The sequence below is a fragment of the Diplotaxodon limnothrissa genome, linkage group LG19, assembly GCF_057381915.1.
Source record: "Diplotaxodon limnothrissa isolate DT_005_m linkage group LG19, D_limnothrissa_male_GT1.1, whole genome shotgun sequence".
Classification (NCBI taxonomy): domain Eukaryota; kingdom Metazoa; phylum Chordata; class Actinopteri; order Cichliformes; family Cichlidae; genus Diplotaxodon; species Diplotaxodon limnothrissa.
This window is the reverse complement of record NC_140614.1, coordinates 31,890,705-31,915,807: the sequence shown is the minus strand read 5'-3', so window position 1 is coordinate 31,915,807 and position 25,103 is coordinate 31,890,705. Positions and strand designations below refer to the sequence as shown.

Below are 25,103 nucleotides of genomic sequence, written 5' to 3'. Positions count from 1 at the left end.
GCTACTCATAAATCTGCTATACTGGGGAGACAATAGAGGATTATTCAATGCAGCAGACGTCAACAACAGATTAATCAAATGATTTGAGGATTAAAGAAGCATAATTATTGCACAAAGAGACTAATATATCATGCAGACACTCAGAACACTGATTTCAGTGAAATTTAAATATTAAAGAGATAATAATTCTAATCCAGAGACTTGTAAGAGACAGCCAGCTGGGTCAGTGTGGCTTTCCAAAAAAAAAGAAAAAAGAACCTTGGAGATGAAATCAGTCCCCGGGCAGCACAGATCATTTAGCCACAGTATCAATTCCATCTCCATCAACCCACAGCAGACAGCCTCATCACAGAGAGCACCAGAAGACTGACAAGAGATGACAAATATTGATCAAGATATCAGATCCTGTCTGCTCAGAAGCTTGTTATACGACCCTTTTTCTCTTCATCCTGACAGATATGAATCGATGATAAGATGGAAATGATTTTCTTGGATTTTTGTACATGGACAGGATTTTGTGAAATATGTAATTGAGAAGCTGTGTTTTAATTAAATTTACATGGACATACGTGAACTCAGGGCTTTTGATTTTAAATGCTCAAGATTGAAGCTCAAGACTGCCACCGTGTGGCCAGAATAATCGATTTCTTTATCAACCCAGAGCATTTTACATTTTATGGTATTGATAGATAGAGTGCAAATACTCTACCTATCTATGTTAACAGACTGTATATGCACACTGTTTGTATTTATAAATGTTATGTTAGTGTATAGTATGTGGGAAAATAAAATACCAGTGCATGAATACGTGCACAAATCATGGCACACATGCTTTTGCTATGGTTATGGGCATATAACGATTATTTTATGAGATGTGGATTGATCGTTCAGATTAAAAAGGAAAACAAAAAAGAGAGAAATGGAAATTTTGCAAGTTTGCAGACAACTCAGCCATGTGCTGATAATGAAATCTCCTGAGCAGATATTGAGTTTTCACCTGGAGCTTTATTATTTCCTATTAGTATTATTGTCATTTTAAATCTAGCTTGTGGCAAAACCTTCATGCACAAGAGAAAGGCATGTTATTCATCACACGAAGAATCACTTGAGGTGAGAGTTTTGACTTCTTTAGTTGTGCAGTGGCTTTATTTCTATGGTTTGGGGTTTTATTGTTAACTCCTGCTTGTGTGCTGACATTTGAACCACATACTTTGCAATTTCTAAACCCACCAGAGAACCTGTCATCATGTTCTCAAATAAAGATGTAATGAAAAGCCATCTGCTCAGCCAGATGCTCAGGTTTTTGATTGTACTGATAGGGTTATGCAGCAGGGGGCAGAACAGCACCACATTTCATTACACTGCGGTTTATCTATATCTCCGTTTGATTTCAAGTCTGCATGAAACTGGAGCCAAGAGGCTTCCAAAATGATCTGTATGCACTTAATCTCACTCATAAAGTCATATCGCTCAGAACCCCATCAAAAAGAAATTGAATGTTAATATTGCATTAGTCAGAAATCTTTCCATAAAGCTCCCCCAGATATCACTTTGCATGGATTGAGATGATCTTATCATGGTCTTCAACAAGCAGACTGCCCATCAAAAGGGATACTGTGAATTACCTCCTCATATCCAATGTAAACAGCTTGATCTTCACCAAATCTGGTCTATAATAACCTTCTATTTCACTCTCAGAGGATTAAATAGCTTTGCACTTTAGAGGAATAATCCTAGCTCTGTGTATGTCTTGGCCTCAATAACTGAAACGGGCTGAGGGTATGTGCAGTAGATGTGTATGTATATTGCCATTCATTACGCTCACTCGATTTCTTCTTCAAGGATGGTGCAGTAAGGAGGATGCAGTTTAATGTGATGTTTATTTTCAGCTTTAAATTCTTCAGAATAGTAAGAAAGAGGAAGATTGAGAAGGAGAGAGAGAGATAGCAACTTGTAAGAGTTCAAGAGTTTAACTTCAGGGCGCTTTAGGAAAGACAGGAACCATCAATCGCCAATTAAGTACTGTTAATTGGTTGGCAGTTGCCTCTTATTGGCACCACAGAAGAAGTCATGAGACCACCAGCAGGGTTTATCCTCTGAGGATCATGAATGTCAGTGCAACATTTGATTGCAGTTCATCCAACAGTTTGTTGAGACCAGCAGAAGGGTATAAAGCTAAAATAAGATATCATTTAGTGATACATAAACTGGAAACATATGTCTAGGTTAGCAAAGGATACGAAATAAGATTAGCTTGAAACCAGTAATGGTTCTTGTGAGCATGAAATGTATCTGCTGCAGTGTCCCTTAATGCTAGATCTATCAGGTCTGAAGATTATTCTGCAGCTGGTTATTTTTATGCTCTGCCCTGAAAATATAGCGGGAACAAATATCACAAATGATGACATCTGAAATATCTTTCTAAGGTTATAATCAAGAATTAAACCTTCCTTAACATTGCTGCTCACAAATTAACTCATCAGTGGAGAAGAATCTTCTTAACATCAACATTTCCTGCTATCCTGGCACATCCCAGAGCATTTTTACCCATCATTGTTGATTGTATGTATACTTATCTCTGTCAACAAAGTAATTAACAACCTTTTCCCTATCGACTGACATCATGATTTCGAACTGAGAGCCATTCACTCTGGGGCCACACTGAGCGCAGTCATCCCTTGCCTTTTGAAATTGCTCTCTGTTTAATTGGAATGGAACTCAGTTGTTCAACTCATTAAGAAGCCCCATTAGAAAGTGTGTGAAATGTGATATGGATTATAGCTAATGCGACCACGTAGATGTGTTGTAAAGCTGAATTCAAATGCCCTGATAGAAAGTTTTATAAACAGCCGGGGGAGAAATGAAGATTACCAACAAATGAAGCTGTTAGACTTTGGCTAAGTATTCAGATAAGAGGATGAAAGAGCTTGAGTGTTGGATGCTAACAGCATCTATTGAAGTGATTTGAAATCAGGCTAAGGTCATCCTGCTTCACTCTCTTCTCCTGTCCCAAAAGCTCTGGTTCCCCTAGTTTAATCTGAAATTGAAGGCTCTCAACTGCGACGGATTATGGGGGGCTAACCCAAGCATGTAGCCAGGGGCGGTCTCCTAATGAGCCCAGCCAGCAGAGCAGCAAGTGACAGCAAGTAGCTACTCCAGCAAGGAGGGGGTCTTCAATGCCATTCAATAGTTAGAGCAACAGGGTGGTAATCAAATCATTTAAAGCAAAAGAACTGACACCAAAACCCGCATTTAATAAACAGTGATTTCTATTTTATGCTTTGTATTTTGAGTGATACATATTTTGAAATGAAAACACAAACATTTTTAAGACTACATGAAAACATATTTCAAATTTGTGTCTTTAGTGGGAGCGATTAATATATCAATTATTTACAGCACGATATAGGACAACATTTACTTTCTTTCTCTTGAAAGAGTTCTGTCGGTGGGGCGCCTCTTATCTAAAACGCCAGCACTTAGTAACTGTACAAGCAAAGGTTAAAATGAAATGCAGACTTTGACACACTGACTGCTCGTTGCAAGTACTTCATGTTGCACTGGATGAAATTCTGCTCATCTGGCTGTCTCTATATAATTGCGGGATCTATATACAGGGATATTTCTCACTCTTGCTCTTTTCAACCTTTCTATATGATGATCAAGCAACAGCTGTATGTTTTGAAGTGAATCAGGGAGGGGGGGAAAGTGCATTTGCATCTTGTGTGCAGCAGCAAACCAGATGAGTTTTCTCCTTAAAGGAGTCCAGATGCAGACCATCTGCAGGACAGTGAGTCATACCAGGTAGGTCCATGCTTAAAGCAGCCAGACCACTGGGTTCACTCGTGAAAACAAGAGTCCTCAGCGAATTTGACAGTCTCTATGGACTTTTTTGCTCCTCTGGTGAACTCAGGGGGTCGCTGGCCTTCTCCTCGGCTTCCTGTCTCTCCGGTTTGCCCTCCAACTGTCTGTCATGAGAAACTGTTCCCAGCACTTTGGCACTGTGCTCCTGTGCCTTGGCCCTGAGCGCGGCAATGCTGTTCTCTCTCAGTTCCTCTTTAGAAATGACGGACTTGCCTTCTGACCTCTTCTCCTCCGCCTCGGCGTCTTCTGCCCTCTGAGAGCTCGGCTGCTGGGGTGCATCGTCCTTTCCTGACGGCGGGGGTGCTCCAGCCTCCACGGACTTTTTGTGCATCCCTGCAAAGAGTTGCGGGTATTCAGATTTAGAATAGCGTCTGTTGATTGGTAAGCCATCCTGGACTGAAAATAGCAAGCAAAAACAGTTGCGGTTTAGAAAATAATGTTTAAATGGACAGTGGCAATGCATGACCAGGGTACTGGATGAAAAATATTTTGCATGCTGATTTCAATTTAGGAAATATATTAGTTTTAAAAGGTCATGCTTAGGGGGGAAAGGGAACTTGTGGAAAGTCAGAATAAACGCATTAATCTCAGCTTGTTAACTCAATGAAGTGCAACCTCTGATTATTTAAAATTATGATTACTCAGTCATCACTAACTGACTGAACTGTGCAGCTAAGATGTGCTTTACATCTACAAAAATGGATGAATTAGAAAAACAAAAGCGGAAAAATCAGTAAAAGTAAAACAAAAGCCTCACCAAGCAGCCAGGGGGCGCAGGACTCCATGATACCATCCTTTGCAGACTTGAGGATGGACTCTGGCAGAGGGATTGAATGCCTCACCATGGCTCCATACAGTCCATATTCAGCCATCACTGTGCTGCGACCCCAGCATTTCTCCCTCTTCCTCCACTTGGCCCTCCGGTTCTGAAACCACACCTGTAACACAGGAAGAAGTTCCCCAGTTTTTAGCTATATCGCTTAAGTCATCATATTCATCAGATTTCAGGTCACTGCAGCAGAGGCCAAAATACGTGCAAGAGATTCAATTTGATTCATTCAAATAACCTTTTAATTTTGAATGAATAGTTTTTGGAAACAGCCGAGATGGACTTGAATAGTGTTGGGGCTTTTGATTACTGTTACAGAGGATATTGGGAATGAGTTTTCAGTAATTTGGGAACCACAAGAAGAGGAAATCAGAGGAGTTTCACCGTGGCAGACTGTTTCACAATGGCAATCTTATTGAATCTGCTGCATTATGTGCAAGATGCAACAATTTGTATCCTAAACAGGTTTGGGCTTTTTTGATGGATCGTCTGCATATCTTCTAAGCCACCGATGAGAGCAAATATTGAGGAAAAAATCGGTTTGAGTTGTGTTTATCCAGCCAAAACGTGCTGTTAGTCCAATAATAAACGCTTAACGATGACAAAGAAATTCTAATTCAAACGTTTCCAGAAGGGATCATCAAACCCTCCTAAAATGTAACTAATTAATCCATTCCATCCACTTACTGCCATTTTAGGCTTTTCTAAAAGCACCCTTTTAGAAATGTTAAGCCTAGTCTTAGCTATTTTAAAGATGATCCATTTAGGAATCCAGTGCGATTCAAAGGGACTTAAGATAACAACTTAAGTCCTGTTTTGCTTGAGTCCATTGATTTCCCATAGCCTGCAGGCTCCAGGTGTAACAGATCTCTGCCTCCTGTCACTGCTTATCGCAAACTACCTGGTGGCATTATAGATGGTGTGACACAACAAGACACTTCACTTGGCTACAGCCAGCAAACTGCTTAAAGCCCGGAGTGTCTGTGTGTGCGCTGAGAGAAAGAGAGAGGCCAAATTGATTGTATAGCACAACACAGGATTGTTAAGCACTCAGCTTAGGCACCTCTGGCTCTGAGAGAGGAGGAAGGTGGGAGGGCAGAAAGAAGACTCGAGCGAGGACAGATTTTAAATCGAAAGCGATCAAATCGTTTTCAAGCTTTTTTATTAGATTTTTTTCTTCTGGTAATTCTGATGGATAACCCTTATTTCATACAAGATACTTTTTTTAATGAGAAATTGCTTATGTGCCCCTTAAAAAGAAGCCAGTGTGTAAGCCGCGAGGAGGAGCGACCCAGGGGCACGCCGAGGCTGATTGAAAAATAAGTTAATTTCAGGCCCAATCGATGGTGGGCAGGCGGGCAAATATCACGGGAAATTAAACTACCGGGACTCGTGGGATCAGCGCTATTGACCCATGCTAATAAATTCAATGTAGTTATTTCATTTGAACTCCCTGCGTCTCTCTCCAAGCAGCAGCAGCAGCCAGCCTCCCGAGCTCGTCTGATTTAACTAATTACACTCAATGAGAAAATTGGGTGTTAATTTTATTTAGGATGGGAGCAGGGTTATTTATTTATTTCCTTTTATTATTTATTCCAGGCCCTACTGTTGCAGCCCGGTAATGAGAACGAGATTAAAAGGCACCCCGGCAGATGGATGGTCCAGGTCACACTGCAATCTTCTTCCGCCTTGATAGCTTGATTAGGTCGTTAGCGGCTCCTTCTCTGAGAACAAATTGTTTCACATCCAACTGCGCCTGATGAGAGATTATCTGTCCTGGCGAGGATGCTGGAGGAGAGCAGTCTTTGTTCAGACGGGAGGAGGAGGAAGAGGAGGAAGGGGAGGAGGAAGGGGGGCCCCATCGCTGATCGATTTGCTGGGGCTCACTTAGACCATCGTCCCTTTAACATCAGAGCAGCATCAGGGGCAGCTGGCGGCCTCCACTCAAATATTACAGCGGGTTATTAGCACTGATGGAAAGGTGAAGGATGAGCGAAGCGCATTCGCCCGAACAGGTGCATATTCATGAGGAGAGCGATTAGAATATTCACACAAATCATTACGGCAGATGAGTTCAGAATGAACCCGGTTTTAAAGAGACTGTTGCTTATTTTTTCAGAATGGCCCACAAAGCCCAGATGCGCTGTTTAAAAATGTAAAATTAGATCGAATCCTTTGAATACAACGAAATGAATGTGAAACACTATGAGATACTTTCACTCTGCTGTTGCTTTGATTAGCCTGTTGTTCGTATGCAAAGCAGCTGTACGAAAAAAAAATATGTACAAATAAAACTATGCTTCAAATGAAGCATTCCTTTATATTTTAAATGAATAATATGAAACGTCGCATTTTTACAGGCACAACTGGGCAAAAGTAGATTGAAATAACCGAACAACTTTATACTTCATATAAAATAAAATAAAATTCTTTGAACAGCAAAAAAAAAAAAGAAAAATTGGAAAAGCTCCATGGTCTTTTTTTCTAATTCAATAAATATTCATAATTTTTTTATAATTTCTTATTATAATTATCAGGGGTTTTTATACCTGTATCCTGTCTTCGGGTAGCTCTGTTTTCATGGCCAGCATCTCTCGGGCATAAACATCCGGGTAGTGCGCTTCATTAAATGCCTTTTCTAGCTCCTCCAGCTGATACGAGGTGAATATGGTCCTGTGGAAACAGGTTAAATACAGGCGAGAAATATATATTAATGTGCTTTGAAAACAAAAAACACACGCACACGCAAAAACCCGATTTTTTTCTTTCTGACAAACTAATGAATACATGTGCATGTTTTAACACACACAATTTGCACTGGAGAAAAGCTAAAAAGGCGTTCAGCTTTAAGTGCCAGTTTTAATAACTTAAATAAAAACTAATCATAACATTACCCTGTTTTTCAGATAATTTTTTTTTCAATTTGCCTAGATGGCAATAATTTGAGAAAATAAAAGCTCACGTGCAGTAAATCCTTATGTGCACAGTTGTGAGTGCCAAAGAAAGAGTAAGACCAAAAATTAGAAATTAAAAATGTAAGAATAACAGCCACTGTGCATTTTATTTTATTTTATTAAGTTGAACAAAGGGATGTTGTATTAACATGAAATTTAACATTTTCATCATTTTTCCCCCTGAAATCCAGAAATCAGCACTAACCGGTGGCGTCTTTTCTTCCTTTTCTTGCTCTGACTTACTGACGACTTGGAGAGTTTTCGTTCATTAGAAGACAAATCTTCAGAGTCTGAGAAGAAGACGTAATGTTAAATGAAATTAAAAGATCAGAGCAAATGTTTGCAACGACACAGCACAGGTTTAAATAAACCTGTCACAGCCTAAAACATTCCAGTTCAAACACGATACTAATACTACTATTACTATTATTATTATTATTATTATTAATAATAATAATAATAATAATAATAATAATAATGATGATGAGGAGGAGGAGGAGGAGGAGGAGGAGGAAATGGAAGAAATCTGGAATCTGTCTTAATCCACAGTAACACAGTGAGTGGAAATGCGATAATAATATAACTGCTGTAATAATTTCACGGCTATGAATCATTAGAAAGTGACTGCAGATCACCTGAGCTGGCAGACTGGCTGGTGTCCAGCGGGCCCACGGACCTGCTGTGGGGCTGCAGGTGAACATCTTGCCCGTCAGACAGCACAGTCTCCAAAAACGCTGGCTGGCTGTAAAACGATGGAATCCCACCAGGGCCGATTAATCCCATCCCGACACCCACGCCGGCGGGGCCCAGCATGGACCTGGCGGCGATAAGGTGCGCCCCGGCCGGCAGCGAGGCCAGTGGGCTCCTCGGGGCTGCGGATGGCTCCTTATTCAGACCCAGTATCTCTTGGATGCCGAAGCCGGTGCACCTGGGCGGTGGATTGGTCGCGCCGCTCTTCGGCTGGTGGCTGTTACTCCCTCCATTAACACCCAGAGAGGTTTTCTCCGATAGATTTAAACTTTCCGACAACACGGAGCCCTGTTTCCCCGTCATAGTGTCTCCGATGTTCCTTGAAAGGCCTGTTTCTTATCACGGCGTCTAACAGGACGGTCCCCAGTGCATGATCCTCTGCGTAACACACAAGAGCCCTTTAGAAAATGGTCCTTTTATCCAACAGGTCCATCCCAACAAGAGGCAGAACCAGCAGCCAATCAGCTGCAAGGATTCGGGATTCCTGTGGATCATGGATGCATTATACGCCCTCCCGAATGGATATCTGTGTTTTCCTGAGGACTGCGTGGATAAATGAAGACTAGATCCGTGGTAAAGAGGAACAAGCGATCTTTAAGTTTGCAATCTGTTGGAAGAAATACGAACAATGAGCGATGGAACACACACACACACACACACACACACACACACACACACACACACACACACACACACACACACACACAAAGCCAGTTCTCTCTGCCCAACCACTGGCTCATAGGAGTGGATAATTGATCTCCAGATGCTGTGGGAAACTCATCACACGCAAATCAAAGGCCCTCCCAAAAACGACAGCTGGACGACATGGACACAGTCTGCGCTGCACGGTCCTGCACAGCGTTAATCCCACAGCAGCAGCAGACTACACAGATTATAAACCACAGGGGGATTTTTCTTGGAGGATGTGGGAAATTAAACAGAATATGAGCAACGAACACACAAAATAATACAAAACTAACAAGAAACTCCCACAGCATGTTTTTTTGTTTTATAATAATAATAATAATAATAATAATAATAATAATAATAATAATAATAAATTATAATAATAATAAATTATAACATAATAATTTCATTCATTTTATTGCAATAACACAACAAAAGAAAAAATGTTTCTTTGCGTTACGGTTTTAATGACCTTTATCTTTATTATTATTATTAAAGATGCGGACCAAAATGTTAAAAATAAAAAATCTTATAAGGATAATTTAACAGTTTTCTTTTAAAAAAAATACTTATGATACATTTATTTGGAAAGCACAGAGGACAGGGATTTGCCCGCTGTGTGCAGAGATGATGCAAATGTTTTTCATTTACTTTCTTTACTGAGGTAAACGTGCCAGTATTATGCAAAAAAGCAATCTGTGTGGTAAAATCAGCATCGTCACAGGTATATCATTCTAATTAAAACCTGTGGGAATGAGTCATGTGGGTGGTGAAAGCGTGGGTCTCCGTTATGGAAAGAAGAGTCTGGTGGAGCTCAGAGCCTCAGCTGATCAAGACTTTAAAATTTGACTATTAAGAAGGAGAAAAAAATATTTATTGCAATCAGTGGTTGGCCAGTTGAAACTAATTAGGCCCTATTTGGTGGAAATTCTATTAATGACGAAGTCAATGTTATTAGGATATGCTAATGGCACATCGGCCCGCTGGGATCGAGTCATTTATTAACAAGGAAGAGTGCGAGTCACAGGGACATGGCAACTACAGGGAACTTAGTTCCCTCCCTCTCACTCAATCATCACTCCTGTTGCAATCTATACGTTTTTTTCTTCTCTTCTCATGATTTTGTCGGTAGTAGGATGGTTCCTCCTTTGTGTTTACTTTTATTAGTCCATCTCCTCTGAAAACTGGTCCGTGCGGATTTACATGCAGAAGAGAGGATGACTAATAAGGCTCGAGATTAAGGGAAGATTTAGTTCAGTCATTCGTGTAGATTAGGTTGCCCATCAAAGACCTGCAGGATCTAACGCATGTAGATTAAAAAGAAAACAGCTGTTGGATTTGTTTGTTTTTTTCAGTTTGTTTATTTACCCCCCCTCCGAGAACGCACATACACACACACCCTACATCATTTCTTTTCTTCCCCCCGCTCTTCGTGCTTCCGTGCTGCGTGTCCTCAAACATTTGGAAATGAAAGCAGCTTTCAGAGAGGAGTGGCCTGCAGAAGGTGAGGCTCTGCTAAAACAGCTGTGAGATTTAAAATGTTAAAAATAAAAAGGCCAATGCAGCGTATTTACGGGAAGGTCACACACACACACACACACACACACACACACACACACACACACACACACACACTGGTGAACGGATAAGTCACATGGACTGCCTGTGGCTTTCTTTTGAGGTGTCCAATCTGACTGTTGTCAAACTGTTCAAAAAACAAAACAGAAACGTCTTATGCTCAATCAGTTTGAATCCTCGGTGTTGAAACAAGGTGCAGGCAACTTGATGACAGCGCACATGTAGCGCCGAGTCAGGGAGGGGGGGGGGGGGGGGGGGACTACTAAAGCTCAGCCAAAAGCCTCTGCTTTCCCAAAGCACTTCCAGGGCATGATGTTATGCGATGCCCTCCTCCCCTCTCCTCCTCCCCCGGTATACTGAAAGAGTTTGCAAGCCCCGCAGCTTTCTCATGGCTCCTCCACAATGGCATGTTTGGTAGCTGCCCGTCGGCATTGCTTAATTAGGCGAGGAGTTGATTAATTTGCACTAATTGACAGCTAATTTAAGGACTCGGGGCACATCGGATTGACGTTTGTCGGGGCACAGAGGCTACGTGAGGTCAGGGCAACGCACTGCGGATGGATGGAGTGTTTCTCTTTTTTTTCTCCCTCCATATGGATGACCAGCTCTGCGGGGACTGACCCGTTTCTCGAAGAGACTGCTTGGCTGGACTGAGGCTATACGGGTGACAGGAAGCCACAGTGCGTACACCATATTGAGGATGTCAGCTCGTTTAACACGTCAGCGCTCAGCAGACTGATCAATGTTCGCCAGTCAGCATCAACAGGTGTCTACATTCAGCCAGTCCCACAGACGGCAGGGGCACTTCAAATGGGCACAGTTGTTGCACTGAATGCATAAATGCGGGAAATGCAGACACACTGACTTTAAAATAATGCACTTTTTTATAATGTGTATAAGTTCTGCAACAGCCTACGATTAGAATCACAACATCGTCAAATGCACTCTGTAGAGCATAAATAAAAGAATGCATAATCTAAGCTTCTGCACTTTAATATGAATAGAATTTGCATGATTTCAACCAATCCCCTCACAAACTATTAACTTGTCCTGTTTTGATATAACATTATTACACGTTTTTGTGTGGGGGCTTTCACAGATAATATGAAAGTAGTTTTTAATATTTATATCTAGAGGGACTTCACCTTTTAGCAAACTAGGAAGTGTAATGCGCTTTAAAGTTATTGAATGCATTAATAAACGAAGGCCTTCCGAAAAGAGAATAGAGACGATAAAACTGGAAACACTCAGTTTATTTTTTGTGGCTTTAAAATATCTACAAATTATCAGTAAATGTTTTAACTTCATAAAGCCACCGCGTCACAAGTCATTGGTGACACTTGGTGGGATCAGATCTAAAAAATAATTCTTCAGTTTGATCCCTGGTTTTATTTCTAATGTTTCTCAGCACCCGAATGACAAACTCCAGCTTAAGAAGCGTGCACAGGCCTTCAGCTTCTTGAGGCCATAAATAAAGACGGGCTGGGCTTCTTTTCTGTCCACGCTTTGCGTCAGCGGCTCGCCAGACTGCGCGTCCCAGGACACTTCAGTAAGAAACACGGACAAAGCCAAAGTGCTGCATGAATACATATTTTCGGAGGGGTGAGCCAGGGTCCGTGTAGGTCACGAGGGGTGACGCCAGTGAGGCAATGGCGGCCTCTGTCCGTGTGAATCGGAAAGACGACTGGGGGCTTATTACCGGCCTGGGGAGAAGTGTAACTTGTTGGGAGTGAGCGGCCAGAGCCCCTGCGACATCTCCAGCCGAGAACAGTCCGAGGCATTGTCTTACCTAATTACGGCGGATGGACTTCTTTTTGTTTCCCATTCGGCATGCCTGTCTGATTCTCTTTTTGCCCGACCGCTAGCTCCGACAACGTTGAAGTGTGCTAATTAGAAAAGAAATGGTCCTAGTAATTATGTCAACTCTTATTAACGGCGATGACAATGAGCAATATTATTTTTACTCAATGTTTTGTGTAGGAGACCCTGCTTCCAATGCTCATTAAAAAGAAAACATGCCCCGATAGCCGAGAAAGTACTCCCACGTCGGAGCTCCTTACATGTCCACAGCAGAGAGGTGCTGCACTCTGTGGAGTGGCAGAGGCATGAAGTTATTGCCCTAATTAAAAGAAGTTGAACAGTCTCTAAAAACTTTTGCATCACTACAGTTGGCTCCTTTGGCTGCAAACGTAATCAAGTCACAGGAGACTTAAATTCTTAAAAAAAAAAAAAAAAAAGCAAAGATCTTTTCATTTTAATAGTTTATTAAATAATTTCACAAACTGAAAAAAAGTTTCATGTTCAAAAGTATGAATAATTAGGGAACATTTAATCAAGGTAGATCTACAAGTCAGAGAGAAATCCAGAGAAAAGCAACAACTTTCAAAAAAAAAGAAAAAGATTATTTAGAGAACAGCAGTTGTACAGAGGAGTCTGATGAGAAGACATCAGCAATGTTAGTGAGCATTTTGCTCTATTTAATCAGAATGCAGTCCTTGACTTGACTGTGAATGTCTGAACATGTTCATAGCGTACTGGTGAATGCAACGACTGCAATCACTGTGAAATCCAAACAAAAAGATAAATCACTTCTTGGGCTTCTCCAAGATGTTTAGGAACTTTCCTCTGGTCATTTCTCTGGCTGGAAAACAAGAAAACACATATTTTAGATAAACTACAGCACAGTGTCAGAGACCTTTCAACAGTCTTCTTAGTAAGTTGTTAAAATCAGAAACAAATCAGTCTTGTGCAACACTTGGTTACAGCTCTAACAACTTCAGAAAAGCTTGTTAGTAATGCACAGCATGTATTTAATATCTCCAGTGTCACATCGGGAGGCAATTTATACAAACATCTGTTCATCCAGGACATGAAAATCAACATAAAATTGAGACGTAACTACCAAAGAGTCTTGTGATTACAAAATTGTTGGCTCGCTGTAGTGAGGTACAGGTACTTAGACCTATGCATGTATAAAAGTATTAATGTGTATGTGATTTAAGAAGCAAAAATGATTACAGGTTATGAATAGTGACAGACACTAACAGAAACATAATACTCATTCAAGTATTAAGATGAATAATTGAGTGAGTGAAGGCTTCATTGTTAGGGTTGCGCAATGAACTTAGTAGTTGCCAGCCTAGAGGTCCCATTGATAAATGTACGGGGCTGTGACAGGTCATCCTCCCCAAGAAATATTACATTATTCAGACAAGATGCACACTGTCCTAAAAAACTATGAGTTGCTAGTTTAGTTAAAACTCTGGATACAACTGTTTTAAATCTGTTGGTTTTCTTCCCTTTTTTCTTATAATTTAACTCTGTGGAAGCTGATGCTTCAGATGAGAAGAAATTTAAACATAATACACAGTGAGTGCAGCAGCCTCACTTGCTATTAAAATGTTATGTTATTAAGGGGCGGCCAATCAGAAAGAAGGGGAGAATTGAGGAAAGAAGAGAAGAGCCCAGTAAGGAGGATTATTTTCAACTCTGAAAATAGAATAAAATGTGAAAATTTAAAAAAAAAGAGGTGGAAAAGAGCATAATAGATCCTTCTATATTGTATCTACAGGAGATGAGTCTTCATACCGTTTAGATTTTCCATTATAACAGAGTGTAAGCTATTTAATTTGAAATGTGTATAATGAACAGCAATTTTATCACATCCACACACTAATAAAAGACCAACCCTACCAACACAGTCGCTTACTGTCACTATAGCACCAGATAAAGAAATGTATTCAAGTGGGATTCAGTGAACAAGGTTTTGCCAGCATCTTGGCACCGAGTCTTGAAACATAATCGTCCCTGCTGAAGATCCTTTGTTAAAATGGCTTTCTCTGGGAGACCAATCATTGCTGAGGCTTTTCTATCAAAGACAAACCCGAGTGTGAATATAGAGACTACAGACAGTTTCCTGCAGCATCATCATAAACCCCACAGAGGCACCTTCTTGGTACAGTAATTACTCTACTCGAGATAAGAAGACGATCAGCCTCTCTGCTTCAACTACAGATTTTAAAAAGCACAAAGCTTAGATCGCCTTCTTTACTGTTACAAATGTTGTACATCAGACAAATAAATGATGACAGAGCAGCAGACAGCACTTATTTTAAATGGGCTTTAAGCACAAAGTCGCCCACCTTCATAACGCCTGTTTGGTGTCTGCGTGTGCTGGTGCAGAGGGGCCCCGCCTCCTCTGTCCAATGTGGCTAATGAAAAAGCCAGGGCAGTTAGTAATTTAGATGAGTTGCCCAGGGTGGAATGATAATGGTGCATCTGGGCGTGGGGGCCATGTCACCTTGAGGTGTCCATCATTAGGTTGAAGATGATGCTAACTGGAATGGGATGGGTTCATTTTCCAATTTTCCATCTCTTCAAATCACCCTAAACGGAGTCATCAACGGACCTCTGGCCACGCATAGGATTCTTTAGATTGAAGTGAAGCCATCAAAATTAGGCAAGGGAAAGCAATTACACTGGGATGACCCTTAAACTGGCAGAAAGATGGTGTCACTATTATTTGAAGCAGCATCAGAAGGAACGGTAAAAGGGCAGCAGTTAATATTTGCATTTTTAACATGAAATGCTTCTCTCCTTCTTATTATCAATTTCTCCAACCCGTGACGAGCTCAACCTGTAAAACAGATCAAAGATAGCAGTGCCTCTCCTGAGATTACGCGCCCTGCTGAATGTCTCATTCACTGTTACAGCTGCAGCCTCCAGCATGCTTCTGTAATATACTCATGTACAGAATTTTTATAAATGCTCAGAGATATGACAGCTACAATGTACAGAAAAAACAGCAACGTAGTAGAGTCTATGGCCTTAAATGTGGTGCAGCATTCTGCTGTTCATGCAACAGGGATAATAAAAATTATGCCTATTTGTGGAGTGATGATATATTGAAGTAAAGTACAAAATCTCTCAGTCACACAGTTCAATTCAATTTTATTTTTTAGCGCCAACATACAACAAGAGTGACCTGAACGTAATGACATTACAATATTAGAGAGTAAACTCCAACAATCAGATATAAGCGAGCACTTGGTGACAGTGAGAAGGAAGAACTCCCTTTTAACAGGAAGAGACCTCCATCAGAACAAGGTTCAGGACAGAGCAGCCAGATGCCATGACTGGTTGGGGGTTGAGGGGAAAGACAAGACAAAAACTATTGCAAGGGAAGATATATGTTAACAGCTGTCTGCAGTGGTTATCTAGTTAGTGCACAATAATCACACTTTTTATTGCAGGACTGAGTAGACTAGACATAAATAAAATTTTGAAGACAGCCTTTGTCTTCTCCCATTCAGACTGCATTTGCACGTCAATGGCTGTGTCCCAATTCAGGGTCTGCAGCCTTAAAGGCCGCATTTTAAGGCCGATTATGTCACAGCGACGCGACGAAGGCTGTCCCAATTCAAGGGCTGCTCGAAATGCGGCCCTCAAATGCGTCCTTCATTTCCCTGAATTTTAAGGACGTGGCGGTGTAGACTTCGTGACCCAACGTATCCCAGAATGCATAGCGCGGCGCTGGGTGTGGATAATTTTGCCGGAAAAAAACGGCGGATGAGGGGCGCCCGAAGAGTAAACTTTAAACTTTAAGTAAGTACTGAATATTATGTCACTTATTTATGTGCAAATGTTTAATAACGAAGAACATTAAAACATTCCTGTTGGCCACATGTCTGCAAAGTTATGTGACGTTAGTGACGTTTGTACTAACTTGGTTTTACAGCCTTTACTTTAAAATATACGCCGTTCAATAGCTGAGCTTCATCTCACAGAGAATGATCAAAGCTCATGTAGGAACAAACAAATGAACAAAAGATTTTGTCCTTCATTTCTGTCAAACACAGCTGTATGACACGTTTCCAGCTGTTAGTATCATGGTTGCTAGGCAACCTGGGCAGCGCAACGGAGGCTAGAGCGTCCCATTTCACAAGCCTCGCACTTCCGGCCTTAGCGGTCTTTAAGTACGCGGCCCTTGTGGGCCGTTAAGGCTGCAGACCCTGAATTGGGATACAGCCAGTGTTTTCTACTTCGTATCCATGTTCTCTTTTCCCTGTAACTCATTTTGGATTTGAGCCCAGCATCCATGTTTACAAAGTATAGACGGACCAAAGTGGTACCCTCACAACCCAAAAATCACACATAGATTGCCATATACTGTAAACACACTCAGACGAAATTATGTATCTCAGATAAAATGTAACAATAAGTGGTTGATCTTAATTACAATGTTTATTTTGCTGGATCTGTCTTTTCGAGATTTTCTATGACTGATCAAAAGAGACTCCAATAGCTGTTCATTTTTGGAAAATAAACAAAAGAGCATTACTACAGAAAACCTGACTCACTCAAAAGCTTGCTGACCAACGCACACAAACACATACACACAGGCTTTGTCATACACCCGAAGAGATCAGATCAATACTGATTAGGGAGACTTAGAGATTTGTTTAGTTGATTGGAAAGGTCAATCACTAATTTTGCACTAAGTTAATCAGCATCTTGTTACGACTACCATCCATACTAAATGGCACCTCATGGATTCTGCAGGCCATCGCCTTGTCCTGTTGATTTGTTACCATCTAATTATCATTTAGCCCTAATGGCCACAGATTCCATCATCATATGTTATGGTAGGTTATCAAACACAGCCACAACATACAATATATGTCAATTTTACCTAAATTAAACATTCCCCTTGGCTTGATTTGCAAATTTAAAAAAAATAATAAGAAATTGTACCTTATCAGCCCCATACCCTCTGGATGTGGATTTTGGCTCTGATTTGGTCCACTGAAACAATGGAGATTAACCTATATCTGCAAGCGGCTAAGTATGCCAGGAAATATGCCCTCTGAAGTATCAGAGCCTGCACTGTTGCAACCCAAATGTTGCTGCAATTTTCTGCTCCACACTGGTAAATCATCCTCACTTGCCAAATCCCATGTGGACGAAAGGAAAATGCAGAGGAAACGCAGTGGTGTAACATCTCACTTTCCTCTCATTTACAACAAGTGATCTGCGTGCCATTGTAACAGCCCCCCTCCTACCAATCCCCTGTGTATAAAATGAGAGTAATCATCACTTTGCCCAACCCAAATCCCCCCCCCCACCACCACCCAAATGACATGCTCCCAGTGAGCTCCCGGATGCCTGTTAGAAGCCAGGACCGATGACCACCTGGGTTAACTGAAGTCGCAGACCCCAAGTCTGACGGACCCGATTCACTTTCATTAAGCGTTAAGAGGACTTATCTGACCCTCAATGACCATCGCCGAGAGGTGCTCAGCTATTACGGGGTGTAAGCTTTATTTAATGGATTTAACATCCACTTTCACTGCCCTTGTCCCCAGGGATGAGGGAGACACAGAGGAAATGACACACACAAACACTCAAGCATGGAAGGACTTGGAGGCACACATATTCATCCAACGCACCCGCTGAACACCCCCGCCTTGCTACACATACACCTGACGCTCATGTTTGTGTTCAAAATTCAATTACCCACTTATTGATACTTCACAGGGATATTTAAGATGCAGACACGAGCTGTGATTTCCCAGGGGAGCCACTGGTTCCTCTTTATGTCCCAACCGAGAGAGGCCCACCCCTCCTCCTCCTCCACCTCCAATGCATTTTCGCCCGGCTGACACACACACACACACACACACACACACACACACACACACACACACACACACACACACACACACACACACACACCAAAACAAACACATCTGCACCTCCCAACCCCTGCCCCAGCCTATGCCTGTTCAAGAGGTGTCCTTATTAATAGGCAATCAGTCAAAAATCATTCATTAAAAAGCCTAAAAGGTTTTACACCCGCACTATGATTAGCTGGGAAAGAAAATCCAATGAATTCCTAATGCCTTTATGGAAATGAGGTGTCATTTCCGATCTGCTCAGGGAGGCAGCAGCAGGCAGGCAGCACTGAGGAGCAGTGAGTATGTGTGTTTGTGTGTTAGCTCTGCCTCTCTCACACAGCCCCAACACTGATTCTTGTATAAGATATGACGAAGCTCTGTCAGATACAGCTGCAACATGCTTACCATGGAAGGAGATGCTCATGTCAGCCTTTTGCAATATGTCTGTTGAACTACTTAAGAGTTTTCAAGATGATGAATGATGACGTGTATAATTATTAGTGCTAGTTATGAAATAAAACCCATCCATATTTTAGCAATGCCTGTGCGGGAGCCAATTTCAGAAAGCTAATAACAGAAAGCCTACAGGTACTAAGTGCTTAAGATGATTAAGAAGGTAAGAATTGAACCATCCTAGATGCTTATTTTACTTTCAGCACACATGAGGTGCCACTGTGAATGAGATGCACCACAACGCTGCCATTCATTCTAACTATGAGACCAAAGAAAAGCAGGGGACAGGTAAAAAGGCTAGCACAGGGAACTAGCAGAGGTTAGGAGGAGGAGGAAGAGTGGTAGCGGTGGTGGGGAGGTATCCTCTGTTCCTCATTCAGCTGTTGTCATCTGAGGTACTTCATAACCACCCGCCCTGCGGTCAGCCCGCCCTGATGGATTGATGGAGGCACATTAGCACTAGTGGGGCCCAGTGAATGCAATCATATTCAGCAGCGGCATGCTTCTAATAGGCCGGAGATTGATCCTAAGGGTGTGGAGGAGGTGGTGGTGGATGAAGCCCCATTAGGAGCTGTCAAAGCAGGGTGACCTTCAGTCTCACCTTCACACAAGAAGATGCAACAGAGTTGGCCGGGGTATGTGCTGGGTGGCATCATGGCAGGAGAGAGGTAACGCAGGGTGCAACAGAAGCCACGACATATGATTGCACACCCAGAAGGCAACGAGTCGTGTCGTTTTTCTTTTTTTGGAATCGAATTATAAGTGATATTTTTCCTTACAATTTTTATAACAATGTGGAGATGACAAAATTATTTTGATTAGTTCTAGCGCCTGGCAAAATTTTGAGGGAGGAAAATATATTTAGGGTTAACTTTAAAACTTTAAAAGGGTGCATGTTCTGAATATATTATAGTAACCACTGCTGAGAAACATCTGATGTCACTGTTATAAGTTCATGAAAACACTCAACAACCACAACAACAACAAATTTTCTGTTGTTCTGTGTAATATGAATCTTCAATAACAACAACTAATGACACATTCTAGGGAAGACATGTTAAATGGCAGTCAGTTGAGGCCACAAGTGTGAGAGTGCAAAATCCCACCAGCTCCAGCAGCCGTGTTACCAGTCGTGTCAGTAGCTGAGGCCCTTCAGTGCATCCCAAAGGAACACTCAGCTTTCAATTACCTCCAATAACAGCACTTATCAGAGTCCTCAGCTTTCCCTAGAGACCACAGGCTTGATGCCCACGCTCAGTGGCCCACGACAGGGGTATTCATCATGGGGCGGAGTAACAGATGGGGCCTGAGGAATAGGCACGCGCCAAACCCTCTGGGACTAACTGGGCCAGCATCACAGGGTTGCTTGTGGGAGGAGGCTGTGTCCTTATCCCCCTCATATCCATGTTACATACATATGTACAAATATTAGAAAAAGCAAAAACCTACACTAATTCTGCTTAAGCGCATTCTAGGAAAAGGGACATTTCTGGTTCAAATCTCCTTTCTCACTGCAGTATGGTGGGCGGGTTTTCACTACTTGATTGTGCTCTGCCATTAACCAGCTCCAACTTTAATGGTCCACATGTTGAAGGGGGGAGGGCAGTAAATCCTGTCCTCTGCCCTCGCTCTGCCATGCCTCTGCGGAGTATGTTTACGGGTACTGAAGAGTGCACAAACATGATGAAAAAGTAGCTGAGATTTACAAGGCCTCCCCTGACAGCCCGGAAAAGGAGAAAATTAAACCAGAGAGCATTAAACAGGCACCGATTACAGGGCTGCTCTGACACCAATAATAACCGTCATTGCGTCCCGTCATCCCGGGGTACATGACATGATTGCAAAGCCTGCAGTCCTGCACCTATGACAGCTAACATCTTTATACCAGCCAGATTACATGCTTCTCCTGGTTTAGGCAAAGGCTGGGAGATCAGACATTTTTCAACTAAATAGATTTTAAAGTTATGGCTTATGCAACTAAAGCACAGGCACCCTGTTAATATTTATGTACCGACAGACATTTGTAGATGAGAGCATTGTAGCAAATCTTTGCCATTAAAATCACTCAACCATCTAAAAATCTCACATTGTTAGACAGTTGAACATGTGCTGCTTTCAAATTTTTATCAAAGCCTATCCATATTATTTTTTGCATTATTTGGCTCAGATTGTCTTTATTGACTCTTACAAAGTACTGCACTTCTAGTGTAATTGAGCCAAAATCTGACCATTTTGCCCTTAGGTGGTAATTTAATTGAGTTAGCAAACTTTCCATGTATATTTGTAAACATAAAAAAATGCTAAGGTTGTATTGCCATGACAGGGGTATATCACAGTTTTTCACCACTTGCATGCTTCTAAACTGGAAAAATTAAAACCGATTTTTCTCTTCGGGAAATACGAGCACTTAGCTACATCTCTCTAATCCACACTCCACAAGGATTATGACAATGGTGGCACTGGGGGAATGGATTAAAAATAGATTTTGCATCCATCAAATGCTTAGGCATTTGTCTCCTCTGGGCATACTTTTCTTTCTTACCATTCAAGTTTACCAATATTACCCTAAATACGGTATTTAAGGCGTTGAGGTCAACATGCTTGCTGTTAGACACAAGCTTTGGGAGTTGAAGTTACATTTTCATTTTTTTTTCTGTCTTTGGACAAAAGCATACAGGCCCACGTGAACTTAAATCTATTAGGATTTCTCAGTGTTATGATTCTTAAAGATGCTGGGAAGTTACTTCTTCCAGACAGAGAAGCAAAACCCAAGAGAGGCCTATGAGCACCATCTAGTGGTAACATGTGACCACATCCTTTTCGCACTCTCAGTGATTTTAAAGGTATAAAGGCTGGATTATCTGTACACTGGCATGTGTGTGCTGTTTGTGTACTTACACTCCTCTAAGCCCAGTTGGTATGCTAGATTCTGAAGTCCTTTGACCTTCTCCATCAGGTTGGCTGTGGTCAGGCTACCCAGCTCTACAGAAGGATAACAAGACCCATAATAAAAGCGCTAACCTAACTTCAGCAAAATGTTAACCATTTTGACAGGATTATATATTAAGTCTGCTTCTGTCCACCAGTCTTTCTGTTTAACACCAACTGTAACAAGTAAATTGAAAAATCTGTCTGGAAAAAACCCCATAATTTTAGCTATTTGGACCAACCTTTCAACATTTCAATATCCTCACTCTCCAGATCTGACATCCATTTTGGAGGTGAATTGCAGATGGGCTGTGATAAAGAGTTACAGATCACACATCATGAAGTGTGACAAGCCTATTTATGTTTCTAATGTGTAACTCAAACTCAGCCATATTAAATCTAACTCACAGTTTTACAAGATGCAGCAAATTCTGCGACTCCAGGCACTGTATGAGAGATCAGAGAATAATAAAGTTTATGCATAATAAAAGCTACGGTAACCAGTCACATTGGAGCAGGAGATAAACTTACACTGCTCTGGCCACAAGTCTGGTGACGCTCTATCCAACTTCTCAAAACTCAGCAATGACGACTCAAAATCATCACCTATCAAGACAAAGAAAACAAATTAGAGCCAGTAGATTTATGTTCCTACTGTAACCACGAGGGACGAACTGTGGGCGACGAATACAAGAATGACATTGTGGATGCAAGTGGCAAAATGATGCTTCAGCGTTTTCTTAGAGCTAATATTCCTCTGCATCAGAAGGAGCCACCTCAGGCATCTGACGAGCTAGGCACTAAATAGATGGATGGATTTTTACAGAGTAAAAACATCTTTATAAAAAAAAAAAATCTTTCACCCAGTGACAGTTGTGATAGGGTCCATTCTCCCTGCAACACTGAATAATCCTGAATAAGTGGTTTTTAGATACTTGTTAAACTGTAGCCAGCAGGGTTTAAGTGTCTCTGTTATGAGGAGGGAATTTTGTCAGCATGATTCGGGTTCACTTGTTCAGAAAAACATGGGTCTCCTAAAATCAATACATAGCTGTGTTTAATAATCACCTTTATCATATAATTAAAAACAATTCTATTTTGATTATAGAATAACAATGGTCCCATCTATATCAGATTCTATGGTACTCACAGTCACTAAACCTTATTTTGGACTGATAAATCACAAGGCGCTCCATTAAAAAATAACAGATAAGGATCTATGTTTAGCAAGAATGGTGTTTCAGTGAAATTACAGGGATGTAATAGCCTTAAGAATTAACATAGAATTAAGTTGTCTATGTATACTTACAGCATGTCACAATTATATAAAAAGTGAAAAATGCTGGGCTGTTTACCAGCTTTCCAACAATGTATTTCACAAACTTTCACAAACACTGATTGACTGTGCACCATTATCTGCTCAGCAGTAACATGACCTGCACACAGTAGTGACAATACAGGCAGAAAATTGGGTCAGAGCCAATCTGTTGGGCAAATTGTGTGATAACACCTTATTTTAACAGCCTTGGGCATCTTCTTCCATGTTTAATGTCATGTACAGTACAGTGCAAAAGTCTTGAGCCACCCATCATTTCTTTGCATTTTCCTTCCACTGGTCTGGCTCAGTGGAAGGAAAATTTGACCAGTGTTGGCTAGTAGTTTTTCTTTGGCCATTTGTTACTTTTCCCCTTATTTTCCACCTTATGATTAATAGCTGACCATTTTCAGAGGATTGTTTGTCAAACCACTTAACACTGATTTATGAATTCATTCAAGCATACAAAAGCACTAAACTCAAGAGGTATTAGGCACTTTGTTACTAGCAGCCAATTGCAAAACATAATTTTCTCTAATTTCTTCAGTTGAATCTACAAAGAAATGACAAATATAACACGGACTGAAAATATAAAATAGCATTTCGCACATCAAGGAACCCAAAGAGCTATTACCCCCAAACCTGGCATATTTACAGAATGCAATGTGCATCTGAGGAAAATGTCAAAGTATGTCAAATTACACAAAGACTAGATTGGATGGATTGCAATGTTAAATTTTGGGTCAAATTACTCTCAATTTGTATGGATGAAATCACGAGAGAGGTACAACAGTGAGTGTCTACAGTCATCTGTAAAACACACGGTGCTTTACTGTTAAACATACAAGATGATCAATTTCAAGTACACAGCTTCCAGTAATAAGAATAACGAGATGTACAACACAGAAAAAAAAAACGTTGGGAAAAAAAAGAAGAAGCAATACAACCAAAACAAAAACACTATACTTGTTATGAAACTGGTCTAAGGAGGGATGATTTAACCTGTTAGTAGTACAGCAGTAACTAACAGCTAATATTTTAGCTAGCAGGATGCACAGCTTCAGCTCTGCGAGTCAGACTACACGAAAGAATTCAAGCTTGCTACCCGCTCTTCTTCCCCATTTACTGGACCGAACACCGGGGCTAGTGAGGGCTTTAGCCAACGGAAAAACATGTCCAAACAGCAAAAATACGGCACTAACATGCGTATTCTGTCGTCTGTGGGTCTTCAAATAAAACAGGATTATAGTTCTTAACGGTTTAATGTGCTTAAAGATCTCAATTTTACATTTTATACACAGCGTCGCAGGGTAAAGAATTAGAATTTACCTCCATTTGGAGACGCCATCTTCACAATAATCACGTGATAAACGACAGCCAATGGCAGCGGCAGCAGCAGCTCTGACAGTTGACGAGTGTATGTGGTGTACTTCAGAAACACGCCACCAGGCGGCCCGCCGGTTTATTGTTATATCCAACATTAAGTTCAAGTCAGAAAAAAATACAACGAACATTAAGTAACTGACGGTTATATTTGGGTCGGGGTGACTTCGGTTCCTACATTTAAACTAACAATATAACTTTGGGAGCACAGGAATATGTTTATACACCTGCAACCAAAGCAATGTATTATATTATATGTAATTATTTTCAAGGGGACCAATATCAAGCTGTTGCAGTGTTACTTTTTATGTTTTTACATGGATATTACTGGAATGATCTTTTGAACTCTATGACTTTTATCAGATTTCTAAACATTTCTGAGCTTTTGGGGATATCTCAAGTAGTCAATCATATTTTAATTATCAACACTGAAAATACCATGTCTAGTAAAGACATGCTTCATGTTATTGTACAGAACATAAAAACAATTTAAAGGTTTCCTTCAACTTCAAAAATGTAGAAAACTTTACATGTATAGATACAGAATGCAGTATCACTGTTTATTGATCACATTAAAATGTAAACAGAGTCGGTAATAGTCTTACATAGTATAAAAATAGTGTGTAACACACAGCACTAATGGCTAAATACAGTACCAAAATACTAAGTAATGAGTAAAATCAGAA

General features: G+C 41.0%; 2 protein-coding genes across 2 annotated transcripts; both read right to left on the bottom strand.

Moving 5' to 3' along the window:
- Positions 1–3,880: 3,880 nt before the first annotated feature.
- vsx2 (visual system homeobox 2) lies at positions 3,881–8,700 on the bottom strand. Its single transcript, XM_085343001.1, has 5 exons — positions 8,283–8,700; positions 7,853–7,937; positions 7,243–7,366; positions 4,622–4,802; positions 3,881–4,260 (listed from the first exon to the last, which is right to left on the bottom strand). Exons 1-5 carry the CDS (start codon positions 8,698–8,700, stop codon positions 3,881–3,883), a joined length of 1,188 nt encoding a protein of 395 aa, XP_085199127.1.
- Positions 8,701–13,082: 4,382 nt separating this feature from the next.
- Positions 13,083–24,382, bottom strand: lin52 (lin-52 DREAM MuvB core complex component). The gene is made up of 6 exons (XM_085342995.1): positions 24,364–24,382; positions 22,251–22,325; positions 22,128–22,165; positions 21,962–22,028; positions 21,690–21,773; positions 13,083–13,303 (listed from the first exon to the last, which is right to left on the bottom strand). The coding sequence occupies exons 1-6, from the start codon at positions 24,380–24,382 to the stop codon at positions 13,248–13,250; spliced, it is 339 nt and encodes a 112-aa protein (XP_085199121.1). The 3' UTR covers positions 13,083–13,247.
- Between the last annotated feature and the right edge of the window lie 721 nt (positions 24,383–25,103).